The sequence below is a fragment of the Hippocampus comes genome, unplaced genomic scaffold (genome assembly GCF_001891065.2).
Source record: "Hippocampus comes isolate QL1 unplaced genomic scaffold, H_comes_QL1_v1.1 scaffold57, whole genome shotgun sequence".
Lineage (NCBI taxonomy): Eukaryota > Metazoa > Chordata > Actinopteri > Syngnathiformes > Syngnathidae > Hippocampus > Hippocampus comes.
Window position 1 is genome coordinate 661,904 of NW_017805039.1, and position 27,326 is coordinate 689,229.

Consider the following 27,326-nt stretch of genomic DNA (forward strand, 5'->3'; position numbering starts at 1 on the left):
CCTCTCTCCAATGAACAGTAAGATCTACTTTGTGTGCATTTTTTTGGATGAAGTTTACTTCATCAGACAGAAGACAAAACATTTTCATTATCCTTCACATGTTCGTATAAAAATAAATATTCTTACTGTTGATTCAATTAACACCAAACAGTAATATTTTATTTTCTTTAGGGACTTAAAAAAATTGATGCTCACACAAGAGTGTTGAAGTGTAGTTTGACAGGTGCACCTCAAGTGAGTGCAAGTCTTTCAGGTTTGGCTGTACAAAATAAAGATGCGCTCACTGACAGGGCCTCATCACAGTGTGCATTAAGTCGCTGTGCCCCTCGTCTTCATCTGCAGAGTCTTCAGAGCTGTTTACCACTGCAGCACTGAGCGTGTGGAGCTCCTCCAGAACGGAAAGGAGTCTCTCTGGCGGGATAAAGCAAGTCAAACCAGTCAGGCAGTCCAAATCTGGAATAAGGGGAGAGTACGATCACACTACTCACTTTCCGGAGCTAGTTGTGATCCCATAAAGCAGCTTCTCTCCAAAGGTTTTTCTCCTTGTTCTCTGGGGGCAAATGTGTTCTGCAAAAAGTCGTTCCTCAGCTCTGTCTCAGCAACAGCAGTCTGCGGCACAAATTGTTAGTTGACTGAACAGAGACGGTAAAGTATGCTTTAAAAAAAAGTTGTTTTTTTTTTGGTAATCTTACCAGCAGTGTGTTTCGGTTTGTCTCAGCCTCTTGTGGTTGTGTACGTTGGACCTCCTTTTTTGTGTGGTCACTTTGGGTTTCGTTCCAGCAGTTCTTCTTCTGCGCCGCCGCTCTTTCAAACTGCCGTAAAGTCATAACTGTAAAATAAGAGATGAAGAATTAGGATCAGAAGCGCAGCTCTCGTGTGTCTACCACACATTCCGTGTATGTTCGAACAGAGACGGCAAAGTATGCTTAAAAAAAAGATTGTTTTGTTTTTTTTTTTTTGGTAATCTTACCGGCAGTGTGTTTCGGTTTGTCTCGGCCTCTTGTGGTTGTGTACGTTGGACCTCCTTTTTTTGAACAGAGACGGTAAAGTATGCTTTAAAAAAAAGTTGTTTTTTTTTTGGTAATCTTACCAGCAGTGTGTTTCGGTTTGTCTCAGCCTCTTGTGGTTGTGTACGTTGGACCTCCTTTTTTGTGTGGTCACTTTGGGTTTCGTTCCAGCAGTTCTGTTTCTGCGCCGCCGCTCTTTCAAACTGTCGTAAAGTCATAACTGTAAAATAAGAGATGAAGAATTAGGATCAGAAGCGCAGCTCTCGTGTGTCTACCACACATTCCGTGTATGTTTGATAGGACATAGTTGACTCTGGTTTGAATTGTGTTGTGATTTTTCCCCCCAACCTGCTTTGGTGTGTTCTCTCTTCGCTGTGCTGACTTGTACCTCCATCTCACTAAGCTTTTCAGTGCAGCGGCTCTCAATCTCAGATGCTCGCTCCCGCAGGGCTGTGTGGAAGATGCACGCTATTCATCGCAGAAATGCACACAGGGTAAAAAAAAAGTAACTGCGCTTTCCAATCTATTGTTGCCAAAGAGCTCTGACTGTTATGTTCAACTTTCACGTCTTCTATGATCCAAATCATGTCTCAGGCGGGATTTACACCGTGACCCAATTGTGATTTTATTTTTTATTTTCTTCCCATATGACCCAATTTACAGCAAGATAATCAGGCAGAGTAAGATCCAAATTCATGTTTAAAGCAATTCTCAGAGCAGAATCAGGCCTCAATCATATGTGGATAAACAATAAGTTTGAAGATCATAATTAAACAGAATCTTAAGTCGGGCTCGACTGACTAATCAGCTGATTGGAGCTTTTTTTTTTTAATCTGCAAAAATGGGACCATTTTGGCTTATTTTTTGCACTTGAAAGAAGTTAATCTTTTTTTTCATTCATTACATATATATTTAATTAAAAGACCAATTAATCGTTTATCATAATCTTCTTATTCTGCCATATATTGGCATCCATGTTGGTCGAGGCCTCATCTTAAATCCATAGTTGCGCCCCACTGCATCTGTGTTGTTTTAGGTGTAAACCCTGAGTTAAAGACACTCCATGAGAATTTGGGAATCAAGATCTGTCGTGGCAAACCTTTACGTCCGTCTTACCTTGCTCGCTGTTTTCCTTCTGGCTCAGAAGTTCAGATTGAAGCTCCTCCTGTGTCACCTTGCTCAACTCGAGTTGAGCCAGGACCTGCTGCAGGTTCTGCCGGACCTCCTCTCCGCCTGACACGGCCTTCTGCAGCTCATCTCGGCTTTTCTCTAGCTCCTCCTGAAGCTGCCTCAGTTTATTCTCATCTGAAGGGACGCAAACATGCAAAGTGAGAGGCGGTGTCTAATCAGATGGTGAAGCCCAAGTGCCCTTGGAATGTGCTTACGTTCTTCTTTTATATCATTCAGTGCTTTATCAATCAGCTCCGGCGTTCTTTTGAGCTCCTGTGTGAGCTTGCTTCTCTCTTGACACACCAAAGTGAGTTCTTCTTGTAAATTTCTGATGCTATTGTGCAACAAATACAAGAAAGCATGGGGGGCGCAACTCAGTGAAGGCTCTCTGAGGAATTCAAGTGAATTTATTGTGCCAAATTGACTACCTTTCCGCTGTCTGCTCTGCTTGCTTACTGTTCTTCTGGACTTTGTGCAGAGCAACCCTCCTCATGAACAAAGCTGTGAAGCAAAATCATTACGATATACAACAACATCGGGTAACATATACAAATCAAGTCTCAATAACAGCACCTTGGACCGTTTCCACACGGCCTCTGGCAAAATTCAACCGTGGGCCAAAACTATTAAGTTTTGCTTGTGCTGCATCCACTTCTGCTATTTTACGATGAAACGTCACACTAAACCTGTAAGGCACAAAGAACAACAACATCATGAAACATCAACCACAAATACAGTGGTGCCTTAAGTTTTTCCCCTAAATCAACCCTTTTTTAAAAAGAAAAAAAATAGCACGCATCATGATTTAATGCGGCAATTATTCCATTGTTCTGCTCCTTCGGTTGTGCCTGCACTGGCCACCGGAAGGCCGCATAATACGGTCTACTACTGTAACTCGCTCAGTAAGATGCTGTAATAGTAATTTTTCATAGCGGATAAAGAATATAAGCCTGCATGTATTATGTTTTCTGTCTACAGTGCGTTGCGCCACCGTTGCTGTTCAAACATCTCTTGCTTCTAAAATCTTGACTATCAATGCTGTTAGCATTATTGTGTCATTGGGCATTTTCCATTATAGGTTAGCATTAAGCCGAGAGGTTGTTCTGAAGGCAACATTGTTCCAAACTGCTGCTTATTGTGAAGTGAGGTGAAATTGAGTTCACAATCATCATACAGCATTGGTCTCTCAGAATCATCCGAACGAAACGCTTTATTCTAGTCACTTGTATTTCAAGGCACCACTGCAAAAACTGTTGGATGGAGCTTTCATCCTGGGTTACCCATGCAAGGCCTCTATTGTACTTTTGAGCCCAGCCTCGAAGCTGAGACTCTTTGCCTTCAGTTGTTGAGTCTCCTTGCAAGCCTGAGCCAAGTCCCGTCTCAAAGTCTAAGAAGAAATACAAATTTCGAGCATCAGAAAGAGGTCCTCCGCATTGTGCATCCACGGTGCAAAAATCACCTCGTTTCCAGAGATGCTCACCTCCTTTTCCAATTTCTCCTGGTCCAGCTCAGCTATCCCGGCGTCGAGACTGCGCTGGAGCACCGTTGCGCGATGCCGCTCCTCTTGCAGCTGTTGTTCCACAAGTCCCACCTAGAACACCAAGAAGAGGATTCTATTTCCACGCCAACGCGCTTGTCTCCCAACACATTGAAAGTGATGCTGTCACCCAGCTTCCTGTCAGACTGCTGTTTCTGACACCTCTGAACGATGTTTTTCCCTCTCATCTCTCAGCTCGATGTCTTTCAAACGAAGCTGGACGCAGAGTTTGAAAACCTTCTCCCTCCAGAGGTGAAGTACAAGAAGACCATCGGCTCTTTGTGTCGCAAGTGGGTCTGACAAGGCCTATTTTAACACAGGCCACTTCGGTCAATGCTTCCTATGTCAAATGTACAGTAAGTAAGAAGAAAACCAGAACGAATGCGCACTTTCTTCAGCATCTTCTCTTCTTGGAGGGAGACTATCTCACTCATGGAGTTCAGTCGGACAGTCAATAGCTCGGTGGTTTTCTGCAATGCTGCTTTCTCTTTGTTGAGTCTCTACAAGATGAACAAATACAATGCAGACGGAATCCTGAACGTTAATTAACTCGCGTTTGTTTGTAATTCTTGTTAATCTACTGAAAGGCGCAAAAAAAGAAAAAACCCTTTGTACTGGGCAAATCACATTGAACACGTCGCATTGTTTTAACCTCAACTGCTTCATTTAATTGTTCCTTTTCTCCTTTGTCCGCGACAACCTGGCCGATGTAATTTCGGAGAGTGTGCAGAGTTGCTGATTGTGTCTCGTATGCTTGTTCCATTTGTCTGGAAAAAAAAAAATCACAACCAACAAATGTGTTCACTCGTCTTATCAACAATGTTGAATTCATTTTCTATCGCTCCGGTTGGATTCAATGTGGAACCTTAAATGTTCTTTCAACTCATCTCTGTCTGCAGATGCCTCCATGAGATTGCTTTTCAGCTGCAGCACTTCTCGCGTCACTGACTGAAGTTTACTCTGCAGTTCATGATTTGATTTTCGGGCTGTGCATAATTCCACACAGTGGTCGGCGTTCAACTGTCGCAGCTGATGAGGAGAAATTGAAAATGTAAACGGTGGGAGACATCGGATGAAATGGGTCATCTCATATATAGTTGCCTAGTTTAGGATTTGGCAAATACCTCTTCCTCTTGCTTCTTCTGCATCTGCTGCATTTTTTCCGTCATTTTAAAAGACTGTTCTCTGGCCTCCTCTGCTTGCTGCTCACTCATTTTGGCCTTAAGGGTGAGCTCCCGAGCTTCCCCTTCACTCCTCATTTTAGCCAGTTCCTCATCAGACTCTTTCTTAAATCTTTCTAGCTGTAAAACACAAGTGCAAAATGTCTACCATCTTCAAAATGTAAATAAAATCGAGGAGAAAACAAAAACTTATAAGCTATAACATGAGGAGGTGAAATGTCAGTTCATCCCAGGTGATCACAGGAAACAAACAGTACAGTCGAAATTAAATGTTTGCTTGTGATACAGCTACCTGTGAGCTTATTTTTTCCTTCTGTCCATGGCAGTGAATGAGCTCCTCCTTCAGATGGCTCTGCTCAGACCTCACATTTCTCAATTCTCGATTCATTGTCTCCAGGTCATGACATTGCCTGATGTACAACAATTATACCGTTTTAATGAAGAGTATCCAAGATTAATCTCAGGAATATGTAGACCCATTTGCTACCTGCTTATGGTGTCGTTTTTGACTCTAATCTCTTCCCTATATCTCTGCACAGTGTCCTTCAGGGCCTCCATCTGCTCCTTCAACCGCTCAGCCTCCGCTTTGTGCTTTTCTGCCTCCAGACACCACTCTTCTTCCCATCTGGACCACTGGTCGCCTCTCTCTCTGGATCTGTGTTTGAGCAAATGGGAGCTATTTGTGTATCTACCAAGCCCCCCAGCTGATGGTATTTTTGACCAAATAAATCATACTGTAGAATACCTCGTCCTCAAGTCTGACACATTTTCCTCTGGAGTCCTTCCTCTTGTGTTGTGTCCTTGCAGCATCACGGCGGATTGATTTTCCTTTCTCTGTGTTAATATTTCTCGCTGGGTGTTAGTACCACCAAGCCAGGGATCCTTTGGTGGAGCTGCGGGGACACTCGGTTTCATCCAAGAAATGCATGGCTGTGTGCCTGTGGCCAATGTAGCAGCATGGGCACTTGATGCAAAATGAGAGGGAGGTACAAGGTCATCTTGGGGTTTCCCTGTATAACATGACAAAAAATGTAAATTATGCATGTGAATGCTAAGGGATAAGTACTTAATCTATGGCTATGGTGAGACAACCATCAAGTAGTTCCAATTGTACTTGTCACTCGAGGGCATGTATACATGACCAATGGGGATTGTTGTGAAATGCGTGTGTGCGTGTGTATATGTATTGTGTACTCGGTGTTTACACAACCTTTATTCAGCAGGGGCTCATATTTTACACTAAAACCTCCTAGCACACTAACGTAAAATATGACACGACACATTTTAGATGTAGAGAATATCCCGAAATAAATAAATATTCACTTAAGAGTTTACGAACTAGTGCGGTGAACAACTACTACAGTGCCATTCAAAGTACGTCGTTATAGCTACTGTGTGCGAAGCCACAATGCATATGACAGACTAGCATCTAAAAACAACTTACGAGAACTATTTGGTGATGTAAAATCGGTTGGTATGTTAAGCTTTTCTTTCCCACGATTATACCCGTCCATTTTCAGTGGAGTAAATGATCTTCCAGGAAGCAATCCATTCAGTTTAAGTTGTTTTCAAGCACATATTTGTCGTTGTTTGAGCCACTGGGTCCTCTGTTTCACCACTCCTGCTATTCTCTATAGCTAGCTAGCTAACAATCTAGAATCTAGTCTTTGCAATAAACATACATAAAAATAATCACTTCTAAATAGGCACCGTTGTAAATTAGACGATACATTCAATAATAACGCCACTTCGCGCAGTGCATTGTGGGCTTGCGATTAATGAAAGAATTTTTACGTTTAAACCCCGAGTTTAGTCTTGCAGGATTTGTAACCTTTCATAAGGCTGTCGACGTCTTCTGACGACCTTTCCCACCCCCACTTCCCAACATGTCACTTTTAACACCCCCTTGTATACAAATCATTTATTTTGTGTCGCCACAACTGTTTAACTAACACGAGTCTAAAACACAAAATGTTCACAGGGGGCGGGGCAGATAGTTTGACAGACAGGCACGATTCAATTGTTATGATGGCAGAGGTCACTGGCACTGCAGGGGATCCTGATCGAACAGGCAGAGGGATTTGTTTCACGCTGACAATGAACACGGGCGAGTAAATCATAGTGAAGACATATATATCAATCATCCTACAATCTACCCTAATCCTAGACAATATGTGTCCCATTAGAGTAGACGCTGCCTACTGTGGACTATCAGGGTGTTCACATGACAGATATTTGTATGGGAGGTGAATTATGAGGTCTAACTCTAAGCCAATTTGTTTCCCTAAGCGTTATTCCATGAGTTGTTTATTATTCCAATACAGGTATCACTGGGATGATCAATGGAGAGGAGGCTCTGTTAAATTGCCATTAACGATGTGATTAACTATGCCATTCCTTCTTTGCCAAATTCTCCTCAGAACAGGTATGTTTGACATTTCCTACTAATGATCATAGCCAAGAAGAAAAGAGGGTACCATTTCATGGTAAGAAATTAGTACAGTTTTACTGGTTAATTTTGGTAGTCAGAGGTGGGTAGAGAAGTAAAAAATTATACTGAAATGAAAGTATTGTTACTTTCGAAAAATATGACAAGTACAAGTAAAATGTACCGTATACTTCTGCATAATTACTTAAGCATTAAAAAAAATACTCAAGTACTGAGTAACTGCTGAGTCAAGATAGTTATCCCAAGCAATTGTGAAAGTACTCTGACGAGTACAATGTATCCAAAAAGTTCTTTAAATAAATGGAATGTAGCTTGTTACTAACAACGTCTGATGATCTTTGATAACGTAGCTCGACTTTGGGCTCTGGTGCATTCATAAATATGTCACAGTACCCCCGACAGCAAAATGATAATCCTATTAATAATTAACAACTCACATTTTTTTTAAATACTTTTACATATCTAAGTGTGTTGTGTGCATCTGCAATGGTGATGGATTCATTATGCCTCTGCTGGAAATCTAATCAAAGAATAGATGGCAGTATATTCTGCATTCCACCACCTTTCGTTCGTTTGTAGACGGTGTGTTTAAATGTCTCTCCGCAGCTGTCAGCTTTAGCTTTGACCTATTTTCCACAGAGGTTCATTGAAATTTCCGATCAGCAAATCTCCTTTAGAAGTCAGTGAGACAATACAACCACAGAGAGTGTAAAATCCCATGGTCTATCATAATCTGTTTGACTCTTAGTTTAGATTTGGCGGAAATAGAAATAAGGGTTTTTAGGGTCAGACTGAAACATTTTAACATCCCTACTAGTGTAAAACAATACTGTAAGTTAACCACTACTATCATGATAAAAACAAACAAAACTGTTGTCTTCAAGATGAATTATAACAGTGGAAAGATTCGTATCAAAGATGGCCCTCAAACATCTCATATTTTTGTTTGTCTCCCATGTGGAAAAAGAAGCTAACCACTATCCACGTGTATAAAGCACTAACTCCACCTTAATTTTGCAAGTCACAACAAATACTGTATCACTATTTCCACCAAAAAGTATGGTTGAATTCCGATGTGTCTAACCTCAAGGGCTTTTGACTGTAGCAGTGCTACTCAATTATTTATTTTTAGTTCGCCCCCCACCGCCGCCAAGGGAGAAGTAAACCTTTCACACACACCCCCAACTCCCCGCCATGATTATAAATAGAATAATTTGTCTATATAAATGGTATGAGTACACCTGTGAAGAACATTGTATCCTTATTAACATTAAATACAACAAAGAGAAAAAATATATATAGATCAGCTTACAACAAAGAATCCATTTATTGGTAACATTTACACGTATATGAGCAGACCACTGCCACCTAATGTAGCGGATGTGCAATTTCATACTTTGTTTTTTACTGTAAAGCAATTTGGGTTGCACGTTGCATGATGAAGTGCGAGACAAATAATGATTTGATTACACGTTATTCTAGTACAGCAAAAAAAAAAAAAAAAAGTGTTACCCAGGGTTATACCGTATGTGCCCACCCCACCACGTCCCAAGAGGGACCGCCCCACTAATTGAGAAGAATTCAGTTTGTGCTGTATTTCAAAATAATTTTAAAATGAAAAGAGTAGTTAACATACTGTACAGAACAAGGTTTATTATATAAATTAAAAAAAGCTACAGATTTTGGCACGCATGAGAGCATCTTGGATGTAAGCCGTTATCTAGTAAAACCATTCTTTGAAAGAAAGCAATGCTGTGCATTGCAGCAGAGAACTGGAAAAGACTCAAGGAATCCAGCATTCAAAGACAACACTGATGCTTATTAGGAAGGTAGCCAAGTTACGTTGCAGCTTCCCTTCAAGGATCTTTAAAAACTGCGTTCTGCTGCTTAAATTCAGACTTCACACCTACAGTGATTCACTTCAATTGCATTCATTTCTCTTATCAAATATGCATCGGGAAACATGCTCTGTTCCAATGCTTTTCACGGATGCAACACGCCAGATAGTTTGACTCATTTCTGTGTTGATATTGCAGAAAAGTTTGATGTTTGTTGTATATAATCTTTTTAAATATGTTTCATAGGGCCTTACGAGCATGAAAATTAATGCAGGTTAGAATTTCTAATTTTGAAAATGTACATATGGTTGGTGTTTTTTTTTTTTTTTTTTAATCTTGGTATTCATTTTGAATAAATCATTTGCTGCATGTGCTGATTTGAAGTATCTTTGTACTTGTTTTTAAACATACTGCAGATTTTGGAAATGCATCTTTAATTGGTGTCTATTATCTTTCCAGTATTCCAACCTAATTTTGCAAGCATGAGGGGAGGCCACCGTTAAGCTTATTTTATTTTTAAGCCATGCAAATGACCATGTCACTCAGTTGATCACAGACAACCATCACTGTGTCCATCTGTTTGTAAGTCAGCAGGCAACTATCGAGTTAATGGAGAACGACGGAGGGATTCTGATTGTGCATTCTAGTCAGTGGACGGCTCAATTGATTATTGACTCAACCAGTGAAAATTATTCCTTTACCTGCCCTTTGTTGAAATTCCTGCCTGCAACAAATTTCTTTCATGGAGATTATTTTTGTATTTTTCCTGCTAATTTTACCCTTCCTTATCATTCCTTTAGTTTAATTAGAATGATTTGGAATGGTAAATTGAATTGTTAATGGGGACTGCATTGTCAGGAAATACAGCGCGGTAATCCTCCCTCACTATATCCTAGGGGGATCCCGAGAAGCTCCTTTTCTGATCCTTTTATTATATTCCAGGACTCCTCCTGGGTCATCTCCCAGCTGAATGTGCAACTCAGCAAAGTGCTGCATTTATTTTCCCAGAGTGGAAAACAATTCAGGCTTTTTGTTGCATTTTACCATCTTGTGTTCGAGAGTTTGCCCCAGTGAAGCTCCTCCCTCGAGCCAGGTAAGTGCAAGCGGGTCTGAAGGACATTCCCAAGAGAAAACATTGTCTTGAATTTATATTTTTTCATTCAAAAGTATTGGACTACAATCCCCACAAGGGTACTGGCCAAATTAAGAAACCAGAGGCAATACCTAGTGGGTTAATATCTCCTGCAATTTCTATGTCCAGTATATATATGACTCATATATTGTCCAGAGGCGTTTGATATGTAAGCAACTGTCTGTATTTATAGCAGTGGATTTTATGTCGTTAAAAAAAATATGTGTGATGAGTCACTTCTCCATGATGAGACTTCTCCAGAAAATTGACAAAGCTCAAAACCTAAATCCAATTAAGCTACAATTAATTATGGAGTCAGTACAGTCCTGTGAACCAAAAAGCCTTCCATCTTAGACTTTCCAAATACATAATACATGATAAAAGGTATTTGCTGAAAACATGTGCAAAGACTGATAACTATACTGAACTGTGCCGATATAGCATTAAACTCTTTCAACATTTTAGCTTTTCAGATGTTGTGGGCGTGGCTAAAACGGCACTCAGTGTCACAGTTGGGCATCCTGCATGACCACCCGCCTCCACAATACAAAAAAAATCCAGCGTCTTTGTTTGCATCAGTGGTTATCTAGCGCAAAAGTGAGTTCATTATTTTCAGTTAAATGGGCTGTCACTTAGGTCGCGCTTTTCTACCTCTGCCACTCAAAGCACTTCACACAGTTCCCTCTTTCACCTACTGATGACGCAGCATCCGGAGCAACTGGGGGTTCAGTATCTTGCTCAAAGACACTTCGACATGGTCGAAATCAAGCCACCAGCCTGTGGGTTGGGAAACGACCACTGAGCCATGCCGCCCCACTTAGTTGGCCCAGTTCTACCACTACAGCGTGCAGTTAGCTAGCGAGCTAAACCCACCTTAAAAATGTGTCTTCCCTACATGTCACAATTAACAGACCAGCTCAGTTGTTTATTTACATTTGCAAGCGGGGAGTTGACACTGCTAGTTGCTAGTGTCTGCGGCGACCTGGTGGGATAAATTCCAGCCACCATCAACTTTAAAAAGGATATACAGTATTTTCATTGCTCAAATATGTAGGGATGCGTAGGCGTTTAATGCTTCATGCATACCAAAGACAATGTAAACCTTTGTATCGTCATGGGGGTTGTGTACCGGAACGTTAATCTGTTTTATTTGCACCTCCCGACATATCATTATTAGTCAGTCAGTCAATCAAGTCTGGCAGGCAGTGCTTGAGCCAAAACCTTTGGCTAATGCTATTGCTAGCTTGGTTCACAGTAAAGTACACTCAACTCAACACCTGCAAACAAGTAACAGCGAAAATATACTTTTTGAGAGCGGAGATAAAAGCATGATTTTTCAAGATTTTTATGCTTCTTTTTCTTTACTTGATGATTTTCTTTTTTGTCAGGTTTAACATTTTGCTTTGGTGCTGTGTCACAGTTCGAAGACCTTTATTTTCACTTTACAGAGACTTTAAAACTTGCCCTGTTTTTTTGTCTTGACAAATATCACCTCACCCTCTCTCCCCATCTGCTTATTAAACTGGAGTGCAGCCCAGTGCCTGGCGCCTATCATTAATTTGCAAGGCTCTTCAACACTGCAAGGGCTTTTGTTTCCTTTCCTATTAAGTGAATGCATGTTTAGCTTGTAGACCTCTGCCCATTTTGACACAGGATAGATGTGGATTTTAGTTTAAAACACATTCCTTATTTACAAGGAAATTGTTGGAGGACTTGTTTTTTTTTTCCCTCGCATTTGTTCCTTATAGCTAAAAAGCATGGTGGGGGCGTGGCGGGGGAAGGGGGGTGTTAGTCTTCCAAATATAGACTCATTTGTGATCAAAAAAGGGAGGTGGAACGTAATGTGAGTGGCGCGCGTGAGTGCTATCCGACTGTTGTTTAGTTAATGGTTGCTAAATCAGGATTTTCTCCGCTGTTTTGAGGATGAATCTAACGCACTGGCGTATCCCGGTGGTCGCCTAGCAACGCGCGGCCAGTGGGCGCCGTGGAGAGCGATCGCTATAGTGGGCGCTCCATTAAAACCGTTGGCGCTCCTGACCTTGGCGTCGTGAATGCGCAAAGCCAGCAGCGCAGACCGTGCAAAGCAGGAGATGTGTGATGTGAGGAAAGATCTGATGTGTGTTCGATAGGGAAGCGCGGGAACTCGTTCATTCCAGCCCATTGTTGTCTGAACGCCGAACCGAGGGGGGGAATGGAGGACGTCCACAGATGGAGCGCGTAACGGCGTCTGTTAAAGCAGGTGAGTTAACCTAACGAAACGATGCTGTGTTTTTAACCCCTAATGATCACATGCATATATGTCAGTGGGTTCTTTTTTTTTCATTCATTTAGTGGCTTTGTAAAGCGCTGTACAATGATAAGGCATTAGTTGCCCGGTCATATGTTCTCATCCTGCATATATTAAGACACCGTTGGAGACCTGGATTTTAACGAGCTTGCCATAATGTGTTCCCATCATATCTGGGCTGTGGCTTGTTTTCCTTCTATGGAGCCAGATCATTGCATTAATTAAAAAAACGGGCTGATGATCACATGGAGCTGCATTTGCTACCCCAGGTATCGTCCTCTGCATCAATTCTCCATTCTTATCATTGCACTGCTAATCCAAGGGGCATTGGAGGAATCCACTAAATCGGTTTGGACGTGCACATGTCAAATTACAAGGGCATTGGGAGCCCGGCGCTGTTATTTGACATTATAGTGCTTCTTAAATGCATTTATTTCCTTCCACAACACCTCCAGGTGATACCAGATTCTCATCAATATGATGTCCTCACAGTTTTTTTTTTTTATTGGTGTCAAATAGGTGTTGACTTGTGTGTCTGTCAACAGTGTAGATGTGGAGTTTCTCACGGTAGCGAGTGAAATATGATTATTACAATCATTGTAAAACCTCTTTTAAATGGGATCACGTCTGCCCAATACTCTGATTTATACTGGTATGGTCCCAGTAAACCCAAGGGTCTCAAGTGTTCTCGTCTCGCCACCGCTGAGATGCATAAAACATCTGTGGCCCGCTGCAATAAATTGTTATGTGAGGTTTACATTTTGGAACCTTTATTGAGTATAATACCCATTTGCTGAGTTATAGGCAAATAAACATTTCACCTTTCACATTCGGTATCTCTTCAAAAAGTGTACATTCAAATCGCTCGAGTTTATAATACAGCTTATTTGGTATGAGCCAACTTGTGTCCAGTCACAGACTACAAGCTTGAAGCCGATATTCGATACAATACTCTGCATCAGGTGCAAAGCTAACTTAACATTGCTGCAAGACGTTAAATAGAAGAAAAAATCTTTTGAAGCAGCGGCATGTATAATTCAAAAGCAAATGCTGCTCATTTTAACAATTCATATTATCTCTTTTGATCGAGCTGAAAACAAATAACCAAGTCTGATTGGTGGTGCCTACTGCTGCGGGCTTCTGCTCCATTTCAGGAGTTTTTTAACATTCTAATGATATCCTCGTGTTTTAGCGTCAAACGTCAAGCAAGGAAATTTCCCTCATTTGCAATTTGAAAAAAAAAAATCTTATTACAATTTCTTGCACGGAGAAAGCCTTTTTTTGTTGCCATGGACGATGATCATACATCTTAATTAATGCAGACAAAATCGGCCCCCAGGCAGAGAGGAGCAGTAATGCCTCCATTGAACCTCTGTGATTACACTTATGTCGCATTCTGCGCAACCAACAAATTGACGAGCATTATAAAAAGTTATGTGCTGCATCACATGATTTGTAAACAGCGAGAGGAAGTAGCGTGCTTGTCTTTGGCTAATTAGTTCCTCCTTTTGGGAGGCACAAATTGTCTCTCGTTTTAATCTTAAATAGGTTTAGCAGTTGGAAAATGAGCTGCTTCCCAGCAGCGGGCTTTCACAATGCTCGAGGCAAAACTCGTCAATAAATTTGATTAGGTTAACAAGCTTGTTTTTTTTCCGCGCTCATTGACAAGCCTGTGTCAATATAATGATGAGCAATATAGCCTCACGACAATAACCGACGATAAGGATTTTAAAATGGAGGTGGGGAATGAAAATGTGATTTAATAGGAAGAAGTTGTTTTCTGTTTGTTGACTTTGTTTATCAAAGTGATTCGTTATCGTCGTTGACCAAACATAGTAGAAGCAAGTGAAAGGCAGGCTTTGTTATATTTCCAATTGCCACGAAAATAAGTTAGGAAACCGAGTGACTGAAAAACATGCATGTTGGGTTTTCCAGAAATGGCGTGTGTAATCATCACTTCATCAATTAACTCATTCAGTACCAGCCAATTCTGGACCAAGTCTGAAAAGACGTTTAAAAACGTCTTTGGGAGTGAATGAGTTTTAGGTGCTAATTTGTGGAATTGGTTCATTGCATTTTGAAGCAAAATGAAGTGCGTTTGATTCCATCTAAACTAGTTTGGGGTCGAGAGAACGACAGCGTAACTTTAGCGACGTAAAAGTCGAGCTATTTCCTTTTTTTTCACGGATCGTTCAACATTATGACGTGGCTTCTTCAGGCAGAATGATTTTTGATCAATATGAAACATCAGAACATTCAGAAGGAGTTTCTCCAACCGCTGTTAAAAATTCTCCCATAGTGGATCAAGAAAATGGAGTTTTATAGTTTTTACGGACGTATTTAAACTCAAATGCTTCCATTAGTCTTCCGGTTTGCCAGCCTCCATCAAGCTTTTTTCATGAAGCTAACATTATTTGGCTTTGGGAAGGAAAGTCAGTGTTTCAGTTCGCTCATCACACTTGCTTGTTCAGGAATTGCTCAACACTTCACATCATGCTTTTTTTTTGGAGCGTGCTTCTAACAAGGTGGCTTGGATGGGAAGCAAAATCATTTTCTCTGGTGATTTTCCAGATTAGGTGACTTTGATTTAAATGTCAAGACACAAAGAAGAGGTGCTCCTCTCAAACGGAGCTGTTTTTAATCTTCCGTCTCTTTAAATGTTCTTTTACATAAGAGAAGTGTTGCTTCACACCTTTTTTTTTTTTTATCTATATGCTTCCACTGCATCATTCCAACATCAAACAGATGGCCCGTTACCATTCCGCCTCCACTAAAAAAAAATAAGACATCAGTATTCACCATTTTATGCATATTCATTTCTATACCGTATATATGTTCTTAAGAAAATATTTTTCCTAAAAGGCGATTTTGAATCGCATGCGGTGATTGACAAGTTTGCGGGGATTTACTGACATCATATCTTAAATCCTTTTGTCTTCCCACACCTTTGAATTTTTGACGCTTGCGAGACATATTCAGGACTTCACTAAAGTTTAGTCGAATTATTGTCTTTTCAGATCCGTGTTGCTTTGCGACGAAAATGAGAAGAGGCAATGGTCCATGCCAGCCCGAGGTGTGTTTAGATTTGATAAGCATCTGATCTGAAGGCCGCCTGAGTGATGTCTGTGTGACAAGTTCAGTGCAAAGGGGCCCGAGCCGACACTACAGTGTGCATCCGTGTTGTGCGAGGATACAAACCATGTGGCTTGCTACATTTAAAGACCATCTGCTGCCTGCGCACCTGCTCCACCAGCAAGGGACGGTAACCATTACCCACTGTGCTCTGCTCTGGTGGATATTATGCTCCTGCTGGTCATTTACCAAGGCCACAAGCCAAAAGTTCTACCCCACAGTGACCACCCAGTTCGGGAAGCTGCGAGGCCTCAGGGTCCCCGTGCCCAGCGAGGTGCTCAGGCCCGTCGACCAGTATCTAGGGGTGCCCTACGCCGCCCCGCCAGTGGGAGACAAGCGTTTCATGCCCCCGGATCAGCCATCCGCTTGGTCGGGTATCAAGAATGCCACCCACTTCATGCCCGTGTGCCCTCAGAACATCCACAGCACTGTGCCAGAGATAATGATGCCTATTTGGTTCACCTACAACCTGGACACGGTGGCCTCATACATCCAGGATCAGAGCGAGGACTGTTTATATCTCAACATCTACGCTCCGACAGAGGAAGGTGAGTGGGCGGACGTGCCGAATGACGTCCATTGATCACAGCTTGTGTGGCTTTGATGTCATCGTGGATGTGCGCACAGCCAAAGCCATGTAATCATTGTCCTACCAGGTCATTGGGACTTTCGATTGATCAAATCATGAAACTCATTCGAACTGGAAATGTATTTTGCCCATGGCAAGCGTTTGCATGGAGCCGCAAGAAGCATTAAGAAACATGAATACACTTAAGTTTATGAATACTTTCCCTCTAGGAAACGTTGAGTGAAACATTACTGAGGTGAGGTAAGGTTCAGGTATTCGTCTGATTAAACTGTGCAGAATTTTCAATGAGCCGAAGCACATACTCACCGGCAACAATATTATGACCAGTTGCACAGTCTGAGGAAATCCAATACAGGAGTTCAAAATGTCTGCCTTTACAAAGATGGATGACTACAATAATGCCTAGTGGGCATTCTCCAACAGTATTTCTACTTGCACAATCTCCGAAGAGCCGATGCAAGAGCTTTATCATAAAATCAGCATTTACAAAGATAACAGAGGCAGTGTCATCATAAGGTGCCTTTGAAACCTCATCTCACGCCCTAAACAGTTGAGTTTCCATTGAATTCCGTGTTGAGTAGACGTTGCGCATGTTGGTTCAATTTTTCACATTTTGTAAAGTAATTGGAAGCAAACGATGTTCAGTACATGCAAAGAGAAAAATATGTTGCTGACAGCGTGGGCATTTTTGACTAATCTTATGAACTTAAAAATGAATATATATTTTGCAACTATCCATTGTTTCATCCTCCACTGAAGAAAGAAAAAAAATGCTGGTTATAATTTCACTTGAAACATCAGATTATTTCCAAAAGAGGGATTTACCCAAGGAAAGGGTGGACAGCAATTGCTGGGACACCGGTAACAATGTTCAATATGATCCTGAAAATTGAAAATAGATGATCAAATTGAATTGTTTTATAATAATATACTGTAGTTAGCACAAGCATTGTGTGCGACATATGCAAAAATCACAAGCATCCAGTGCGGCGGGAAATGTTATAAAATGAAGCACATTTTAAAAGATTTCTCCTTAGACACTGAAAAAAAGGCGGTGTGTTGAATTTACTCAAATGTATTTCGTCAAGTGGCAGCACACAATCGACTCATCTGGATTTTAAAATAAGACCTCCAAATTTCCCTCTGAGTGAATGTTTCTGATGAGGACACCAAAGGGACCAACATTTATTGTCGTGGTTGTAGTTATTAATTGGTCTATATTTGAACCGCGTCATATTGACAGCTGTGTCTACTATTTTCACTTGAATGTGACTGAGTTGAGGTATTTATGCAAAACATTACTTGTTAGTCAGATGCGGTGCAGTTCTACACAACCACAAACTGCAGTCCAAATTGTAAACACGTCGTGAAATGAATACCTTGGCTCTGAATTTTTACGCAGCTCTTGTATTGGAATCAAATTTGATTGCGCAGGTGTCATGGCTGGGCAGTAAAAACACTTTCAATCAACTTGGAAAGAAAAATAAGAAGGAACTTTACTCAGGGTTTTTCCTCTAAAACTTGCATTTACCCGTACCTTAGATTCAATGTTTTTTTTCTTGTATTTTCTGGAACACCATCGTTGTTCTGACAGCGTGTCTTCTGGGGGGCAATTAGTGAGGTACAAAAAGTCAACTTCTGTCTGTTGCCGAGTCTGTCCCGGTTTAGCATTGACTGTAGTGGGAGATGTGAAATAAGGCAGTGAGGGAACATTTTGCACATCTACTGTGCACCTACAAATCAGTAGGCCTACCTTAATGGGGATAGAAGATGGCTGGATGGATATTCTAGTGTTTCCAAACATGCGTAGCTTATTCGAGCTGCTTCAGTTTGTGTCTAACAATACAAAAAAAAGCCAGCGTTCCCTCCATTTGGCTGATGGAAGATGGCTCTCTTCGTGCGGCTGAGCTACAGTAGCCTAGCAACAGCACACAAACAGCCTGTTTGACAGGTAGCCATCCAAAATGGTGCATCCCACATTTAATGAGGCCCCCAGTCTGAGCGCTGGCTAAAGGTCTCCTCACCTATGAACTACTTAATGAAAACACTCCAAAGCATATTTGCGTAATACGACGTTTCAACAAAACACACCACATACCGCCACCTCATTTGTATTCATGGTATGCTTAAAATGCCCTCAGGTGTGACCAGATTATTTGCCTTTTTTTTTTTCCTCATCCCCCGCAAAAGTATCAGAGTTGTCTGATTGACAGCCACGGTGGTTGGGAATGATGGAATCAAGCAGCATAAATGACACTCGGACACATGACTGCAAACTACTTCCAACCACAATAAGAAGCAGCAAATTAGCATCTCTCTGCTCACGTTAATCAAACTGCGTTCGGAAATGCAGAATCTTTGAGGCAGCCCTTCTTTTTGAAACTCGTGAGAATGTTTACCTTGTATTGTGGCGAGGGAGCATGTAACGTTCTTGGATGCATGCATTTTCACACACAATGCCCCATGCAAATTCTCACTCCCTCACACCAACCCGCATGCTCACTTCCTTTTCCCATTATTTAAACCGGAATTAACATTGCAAACATGTATATACATCACTGGAGTTTACATAATTATAGCATCTCATTTTGTGTGGAAAATTACAGAGAAAAGGGCGGATGGCCTTTGTGCCAAAAAGGATTTTTTTTTTGTCTCCATTCTGTTTGCTTGACTGGACGGCATATCGAATAAGGAGCAAAGCGCTGAATGAAAACAGCATCTAAATTCCTTTTTTTTTGTCTTCATATGAATTACAGGGAGCCAACACAAGAAAAAGGGGGCATCTTTTTCTCACGCTGAGACTCATATATCAGAAGGTATTTTTGTTGTTTTCTTTCTCTTGGATGTCTCATCTTTTATTTCGTTGCCTCTTGGGTTCAAATAATACCTGCTGATTTCATATGTGCTCAACGCACCACATTAATGGCAGTGTGGCTTCGTGAATGTCGACAAAATGTTCAGTCGAGTTGCATGTTTACGTAGGGTAAGTAATCTGCACCACAGAATCACATTTATCAATATCTTCCCCTTGATATGAATGTGGCTGGAGAGTGGCCACTATCGGCTACCACAGAGCTCCGCACCCTGTAAATAACATCAGTGCCCATATATGTTAGAACGCTATAATTACTGTAGAAGCTGCAGAGAATTTAATTCATACTCATCCTTCGAGTGCATTTACCATGTTTTTTTTTTTTTTTTTAATTGTCATCGCAGCTTCCAAACCATAAATCTGCCACGTCGGCTTGCTTCGAAGCACCTTCTCTCTTCAGTCTGTAACCATTCCTCATACAGCTGTAACACGGGTTTTAATGAGGCTCTGTTAATCTTATTTTGCATTACTGTTGCTTGCACTTTTGTGTGCTTCATCGTGTGTGTGTGTGTGTGTGTGTGTGTGTGTTTGTGTTGACATTGCAGATATAAGGGACTCGGAAGCTCGACCTGTGATGGTGTACATCCACGGAGGCTCCTATATGGAAGGCACCGGGAACATGATGGATGGCAGCGTGCTGGCCAGCTATGGGAACGTTGTTGTTGTCACGCTCAACTACAGAATTGGAATATTAGGTGATGAAAACATTTAACCTTCGAATGCTGTTTCATATGGCCAATTAGTTTGTTTAGAGGGAGAAGACATTGCAAATTAAGTTCCACTTAAATCGCCCAAGAAAAATGTAAAGGGGTTAAAAAAAAAATCTTCCAAATCGATTGGCATACAAATGTCTTCAGAGTAATTACAACGCATGTAATTGTATGCACATTGTTTCACATGTGTGACACCCCCTCCCCCCAACCCCCCAGATGGAGATGTGTTTAATTGGTACACGTTTGTAAGACTAACCATTGAGGTATTCCCAAGAACTCACAAGGTCGAGAGAATTCTGTGTCCTCCTGTTTAGCATTCAGAAGCGACGAGTTGTTGCACAACCGGACCAGGGAATAAGTATGTAACGGGATCAATTCTCAACACTGGCGACCTCTGTGTGGTTTTGTGAATTCAAAGGGACAAGCCCCGGTAAAAGGATTTATTTATTCATGCACGTCGAAATTGATGAAGTCACTCTGCAAAGACAACGTTCAGATTTGGTGGGCGCCCCCTGATGCAGTAGCGGCCTTCGGCAACTATTGTGTAGCTGACTACAATGATCAAGGCACAGCATTCCGTATTTGTACCAGAGGAGAAATGCTCTCATTTCCTTTGGATGGCCCCACTGCCTATGACTGGTTGCATTCTGTGTCCAGGCTTCCTTAGTACTGGAGACCAGGCCGCAAAAGGAAATTACGGACTCCTCGATCAAATCCAAGCCCTACGTTGGATCAGTAAGAACATCAACTACTTTGGAGGGGACCCGGGTCGTATCACCGTTTTTGGATCTGGAATCGGAGCTTCCTGCGTGAGCCTACTGACACTATCCCACCACTCAGAAGGTAGACGATGCCTTTTACAATAGATTTGGAATATTGTATTAAATTTAAAATAAAATACTATTTTAAAAATAACATTCATGGGCATGAATGATGTTGATATCTGTCGATTCACTCTACTGACTTCATTTCTTTTTTTAGCGCTAATTCAAATCCAGCAGTCAAGCGATATTTATTTAAGAGCTTTAATGCTTGTTAATACATCACAGCATATCATCCACAGATACCTTTGAACAGCGGTGGGCGGTGCATTTTGGGACGTGGGCCTTCATTGGGGACTCAAGTGATCTAATCCCTCTCTTAATACCACTATTGTCGCGTAGCAAAACAGACAAAAACACAATACAACTACTGTATGTGTGGCATGAAATTGCCAATGTGGGGTAAATATTTAAGACCGGGCTATGTTGTTCGAAAAAGTTTGTCAAGTCATTCAAACGTATTGACACGCGTCGTTCGAACGCATTTGGTGAAGAAGTTTGAACGTATTGGGAAAACGTGAGCTCAATGCTAAAAACAAATCTTCCCCTCCCCCCGCCGAATGCCACGGGGTATTGACTAATACCCTCGGTATTAGTAGGCTGTTGGAAATAAATTAGCACTGTTCCATCTAAATTGTAAATGAAGGTCTGTGCTTCTGATCGTCTCGAAGCCAGCAGAGAAGGTCTTCAAGGCCCTGACCGCATGCCACTGCCTTTTAAATATTCCCTCTAGTGTGTGCGAAATAGCATTGGGATGAAATTAGCTCTGATGGGACGTTGTAGTATGTGGTTCGTATTTCTGACGAACAGTCAGTTTCCACATCTGAGCTCTGAGTTATATTGATTAGAATCTCAAAGCCTTTTGAAATCTCAAAGCCTCTCCTAAACAGTACAAGTGCTGCTGTAATCACAGCCAGCTAATTTTAGATGTCAATAATATTCAGCATTATGGCTTTATTCTTGTTACTAAGCGTAGGAAATCACCGGCGCAGCCACAGGAAAATGATGTGATCTCAGATTATGATAATAAGTAGCTTTAAAATATTCGGTGCGCACTTATTCAAATCTGCTCGATCGAATCAAAGTAGTGTATTTCAGTACTTGTTGCCTCCTGGGAGCTGCCTTTCCTCGCGTTGAAGCCGACCAGAATCACAAGAGGGTCCGGAATGGTGTTTTCATCAATGCCGTCCACGGAGGCTGCGGCAAGTGCAACTGTGCTTTGTGAGGTTTCCATTTGATGACCTAGTTGGACTGCAGCAGACGCACACGGGCCTCTGGAGCTCTTTGAAGCATACGTGATAGCCAGTGGCCAAAAAAAAAAAAAATGGAAATAAATGACAGGAGCAGAGAGAAAAAAGCGACGGTGTTGCCAGAGGTGTTCTTCCAGCGACTCGTGTGACCTCACCTTAGCAAGGCTTTTGTGACTTGTTCCCGATCGCCGGTCATATTTAGGTGCCAAATTCGGACCTCCGGATGGAGGCTCGGCTCTGCATGTAAAGATACAACAAAGCAGCCTCTGTATTTATCAATATCAACACGAAATTCTCTCTCGTCGCGCAGTGGGCAGCGGGCGTCTTGTTAGCGGCACACAATCAAAAGATTTTTGATGCCACGGTACATCTGTGAATAACCGATGAAGGGGAAACTCGCCGCGGCGGCGCTTGAAACAACTTTGCCAACTGATCATTACTGCCCACAACGGTGACAGCGCATGAATCAAACACAGGGGATCGAAAGAGTGATGTATTATTATTTACATCATTAAAATGAACATGACGGGGCGATCGTTCTTCTTTATCAATTCATTTCTACTTGCAGCTTCCTATCAGCGAGGCCCAGCTGTGCGGTATATTCCAGACTAATATTCAATGTTCATGACAGGGAGTGTAATTATATTTTGTTCAGTTCCAAGCCTTTCATATAGACGCTAACCGCGAATACCAATTACTTTAAATCAGTAAGGACACAGTGTCCTTACAGTTTGTGTCAAATGATAATGCGGCGCATACAGATTAGATTGAAAGCACTAATCACTGTTCCTTTGGCATCTCTTGTGTCTTTTCTTCCGCGTTCCCAGGTTTATTCCATAGAGCCATCATACAAAGCGGTTCCGCGCTCTCCAGCTGGGCTGTCAACTACCAGCCGGTCAAGTACACTCGCATGCTGGCGGAGAGGGTGGGCTGCAATGTGTTGGACACCGTGGACATGGTCTCCTGCCTGCAGAAGAAGACCGCAAAGGAGCTGGTGGAGCAAGACATCCAACCCGCCCAGTACCGCGTGGCTTTTGGGCCGGTAATCGATGGGGACGTCATCCCCGACGACCCCGAGATACTGATGGAGCAAGGCGAGTTCCTCAACTATGACATCATGCTCGGTGTCAATCAGGGTGAGGGTCTGCGTTTTGTGGAGAACGTGATGGACTTGGAGGACGGCGTGTCCGGAAGCGACTTTGACTTTGTCGTATCCGACTTTGTGGACAGTTTGTATGGCTACCCGGAAGGGAAGGACACGCTGAGGGAGACAATTAAGTTCATGTACACAGACTGGGCCGATAAGGACAATCCGGAAACCAGGCGGAAGACTCTGGTGGCTCTGTTCACGGACCACCAATGGGTGGAACCCTCGGTGGTGACGGCCGACCTGCACGCCCGCTACGGCTCGCCAACCTACTTCTATGCCTTCTATCACCACTGCCAGAGCCTCATGAAGCCCGTTTGGTCGGACTCGGCCCACGGCGACGAGGTGCCCTACGTCTTCGGCATCCCCATGGTCGGCCCGACTGACCTGTTTCCCTGCAACTTCTCCAGGAATGACATCATGCTCAGCGCCGTGGTTATGACGTATTGGACCAATTTTGCCAAGAGCGGGTGAGTCACAGCAAAAGGCCTTCATGTGTCTCAACAGCAAAAGTCATCTCGCCGCAATTTCACTTCAGACTCCGGGGCTTCTGAATTGCCTGATTTCGAATGTGCACCTCTTATTTATTTGAAGACTTTCGACCTTTTTAACTCGCGCTACTTCATCACCCTGATTAAAAGACTGTAGCATTGGCCAGGAAATAGTGCGCCTAATTAAGCCCAGTCTTAACTCTCACTGTCATTTCTTGAAGCCTTAGCTCCCTTTTTTCCTTGTCGGTTCCCAAGCAGCACCAGCACATGAAATGTGGCTCGGTAGTGCCGCACCATTTGATATCAATTACTGTCAATTATTTTAACGCGAGAAATCAAATATCCTTCTCGTTTGATTTGATCAATACGTATCACATCCGATACGACAGTATGTGAGTGTGTGCCCATACGAATACGATTGGAGTGATGTAATACATTTACCATTCGCATACTTAAGCAAATAGAGCAGGTAGGCTAATGTGTAGGTGTGGAGCATCAAGGGAATGCTGAGCCCTTGAGTAGAGGCGGTGATGTTACACAATCCCGATCCTACTTTGCCACTTTCTGCTTGTTTTGATTATGCCAACACTGATCCTGCAAGATCAAAATGGATGTACAAAAAGTGCTTCGGTTGTGATTTATGGTGCCCCAGGATCTTCAATATCATGTCAAAGGGAAAAAAAAAATTCTTAGAAGGGGATATAATTTAATAAATGCATCTGGCGGAGACAAGTCAAATACAGTCAAACCTCGGTTTTCCAACGTCTCTGTTCTCGACCAAATCGGTTTTCGACCAAAAATTTCGAGTTTTTTATGCCTCGTATTACGACCGAAAATCGGTTCTCAACCAAACTGAGCACACTTGAATGCGCCACTTGACTCCTCTCGCCTTCCTTACACGAGGAAGTGACGCTTCGTCGTGTCGCGTTCCATTGTGATTGTTTTTTAAAAAGAGCGTGTTTCACTTTTCGAACAAATCGGTTTTCGAACAGCTTTCTGGAACGGATTATGGTCGAAAACCGAGGTATGACTGTCCTGTCTAATGAGTATGTCTGCCGTTTTGTCCTTAAGCGAGGTCATACACTGCACTGAAACAAAAAGATTATTATAAGGTTGTAATTAACGTATAATGTTTTATAATTGCAGAGGCATATCATTTTCCAAAAGTCCACCATGTTGATTTGCTTCCATTAAACTCTTAAATCTTCATTAACCACCCTTTAACAGTGACCGCACACCTTCAATGTAACAAGGTACAAATGCAATGATCAATCATTTGGAGGATTTTGCCAAAGCCGGAATGGGAAATGGCCTCGCCAAACACGTCTAACAACATGGAAAAGAATTCATTTGTGCAGAATGTCTTGGTACGATCAAGACTTAATTTTGTAAAGGGAACAACGGGGTCTATCTTGAGCCACGACGGATTAACCAACTCATTTATAGGTATGTCTAATACGTTTGGCCATAAATATAGAGTCATGATCCTTTTGGGCCAGGTGTTAAGTAAAATGTCAGCCTTGTCACTGGAGATGAATAATTTTTTATTTTAGAATTTATTATTATTAAATAGTCACTCTCATTATTTTTTACTGTCACTCATGATGACACTGTAGAGTCTTGTTTTATCTTTTGACGCATATTTTTCCTCAATTTTGGTTCGACTCGGCGGTTCCCTCATTTCTTAGATATAAAATGACACATTGTACTTGCTCACCTTTGTTGACTTTGTGCCAATGTTTTTTTTCCTCAGGGATCCCAACAAACCCGTACCGCAGGATACAAAGTTCATCCACACCAAAGCCAACCGCTTTGAGGAGGTGGCCTGGTCCAAGTATGACCCCTACGACCAGCTCTACCTACACATTGGCCTCAAGCCTCGCATCCGTGATCACTACCGCGCCACCAAGGTGGCCTTTTGGAAGCACCTCGTGCCCCATCTCTACAACCTCCACGACATGTTCCATTACTCCTCCACCACCACCAAGGTCACACCGCTGGATCCCACCCAATCCGCCGGCAAGCGATCCGGAGGCACCGGCCGGCCCCCCGTGTCCACGGGCCTCAACGGCGATGAAAGCGGGAGAGAAATGGGTCCTCTGATCATGCCCAACCCCAGAGATTACTCCACGGAACTCAGCGTCACCATCGCCGTGGGGGCTTCTCTGCTCTTCCTCAACGTGCTGGCCTTCGCCGCTCTCTACTACCGCAAAGACAAACGCAGCCGGCAGGAAACCTCGCAGCAGCCCAGTCCTCAACGCGACAGCAAAGGCAACGTTAGCCACGCCGCCACTGTGGACGAGACCCTGTCCAGGAACCAGTGCGAGGCCCTCCACAATCCCATTCACGTGTCTCCCACCATGGACTACACCCTAAACCAGCGCCGCTCTCCCGACGACATCCCGCTGATGACGCCCAACAACATCACCATGATCCCCAACTCGCTGATGGGTCTCTCCAACATGAGTCCGTACAGCACCTTCCCCGCCGGCTACAGCTCCGCAGGCCTGCCCAGCACTCACTCCACCACACGTGTATAACTTGGCCGCAGTCCAGACCTGTGGTACGCTTCAAGACACGTCCATGTAAAGCTGTATTTAGGATGTTTAGATAAAATAGGATTGAATATGTTTGGGGTTTTATTTTTATTTTTTCTTTCCAAGCAAGCTTCAGCTTTCTGCCTTTGCTCTGTCATAACAGGAAGTCTTAAGAGCAGTCATTTTCACGCTCGTTTTTCCGCAATGACACGCAAAAGAAACAAACAAAAAATTGTCATTTTACACCACGGCTTTTTGGGAATTTCCCCTTGAAAGAACTAACAATCATGTTTTTACAGTTGGATTTGTATGGGAAGCTCTTTCTTAGTATCTATTTTGATCTCATGGAGCTATGGGGCGTCACAACTCATCGCAGATGGAGATGAGATGTTGAAGAAGCAGAAAACAGCAGTATTGCTATTATTGATATTTTATACATATTTCTCATTGCTTCTTATGAAGATGTATTTTTACCGCCGTTCGTTTCCAGCAGCTTAACGTAATTCAATTGAAAATGGACTCCAATACAGGTCCGTATGAGTGTCTCCAAAATACCTGACAATTTCTACTAACGCACCTTCACACATTAGTTAGGTTGGTGAGGAGGTGTCTCAGCAAAAAAAAAAAAAAAAATTAAAAAAAAATTGTAAATTAGGCATTCTTATCAAAAGAAATGTTTTGCATATATAGTGTTGTGTAATTTATCGTAGTATATTTCAGTATCCTTGCTCCTTTTTTCCTTTCAAGTTTTTAAGTCTGAGTTATTTTTGCTTAATACATTGTACGAATATAACCTCTGCTTCACTAGAGAAAACTTTAGGCTTGAAATGTGTTTTCGTACTCTAACAAACTCTCAATTCTTTTTGGCTTTGCTTGTTTGTACAGAATAACATTTGATTGCTATTTCTTTATTCATATTCTAAACTCTTCAAAGAGATACCTGTAATCACATTGTAAGTGTACGTATTACAAAGCGACTTATGGCATTTAAAATGTACCGGTAGTTTCATCAAAGCCACAAGTCACTGATCCTTTTGGTGGTTTGGGACCTTGGACATACCGACTTCTACGCTTGGTTGTCTTGTTTTCTGAAGGACATGATGGACTTTAAGATTTTAGTTCTTGCCACCAGTCATAATGTGGTTTAACCTATTAAACAATTTTTTCCAACTA

General features: G+C 42.2%; 2 protein-coding genes across 11 annotated transcripts; one reads left to right on the plus strand and one right to left on the minus strand.

Moving 5' to 3' along the window:
• Positions 1-132: 132 nt before the first annotated feature.
• On the minus strand, positions 133-16,809 carry cchcr1 (coiled-coil alpha-helical rod protein 1). 7 transcript variants are annotated; one of them, XM_019864010.1, is made up of 19 exons: positions 16,629-16,809; positions 5,641-5,905; positions 5,383-5,550; positions 5,188-5,305; positions 4,839-5,015; positions 4,580-4,743; positions 4,367-4,481; positions 4,104-4,214; positions 3,877-4,020; positions 3,658-3,768; positions 3,458-3,564; positions 2,751-2,863; positions 2,606-2,678; positions 2,393-2,511; positions 2,124-2,312; positions 1,356-1,475; positions 693-829; positions 489-609; positions 133-411 (listed from the first exon to the last, which is right to left on the minus strand). In XM_019864010.1, exons 1-19 carry the CDS (start codon positions 16,792-16,794, stop codon positions 281-283), a joined length of 2,649 nt encoding a protein of 882 aa, XP_019719569.1. In that variant the 5' UTR covers positions 16,795-16,809; the 3' UTR covers positions 133-280. The 7 variants fall into 7 exon arrangements, with proteins under 7 accessions (XP_019719569.1, XP_019719566.1, XP_019719565.1 ...); XM_019864007.1 differs by lacking the exon at positions 693-829 and adding an exon at positions 1,091-1,227 and having other exon boundaries at positions 5,383-5,571; positions 16,629-16,768; XM_019864006.1 differs by having other exon boundaries at positions 5,383-5,571; positions 16,629-16,767.
• LOC109512365 (neuroligin-3-like) lies at positions 9,428-27,326 on the plus strand. Of its 4 annotated transcripts, XM_019864016.1 has the most exons (9): positions 9,428-9,828; positions 10,125-10,275; positions 12,444-12,553; positions 15,619-16,281; positions 19,079-19,138; positions 19,740-19,889; positions 20,565-20,750; positions 22,806-23,595; positions 25,370-27,326. In XM_019864016.1, exons 4-9 carry the CDS (start codon positions 15,801-15,803, stop codon positions 26,154-26,156), a joined length of 2,454 nt encoding a protein of 817 aa, XP_019719575.1. In that variant the 5' UTR covers positions 9,428-9,828; positions 10,125-10,275; positions 12,444-12,553; positions 15,619-15,800; the 3' UTR covers positions 26,157-27,326. The 4 variants fall into 4 exon arrangements, with proteins under 4 accessions (XP_019719575.1, XP_019719574.1, XP_019719572.1 ...); XM_019864015.1 differs by having other exon boundaries at positions 9,428-10,275; XM_019864013.1 differs by lacking the exons at positions 9,428-9,828; positions 10,125-10,275 and having other exon boundaries at positions 12,129-12,553.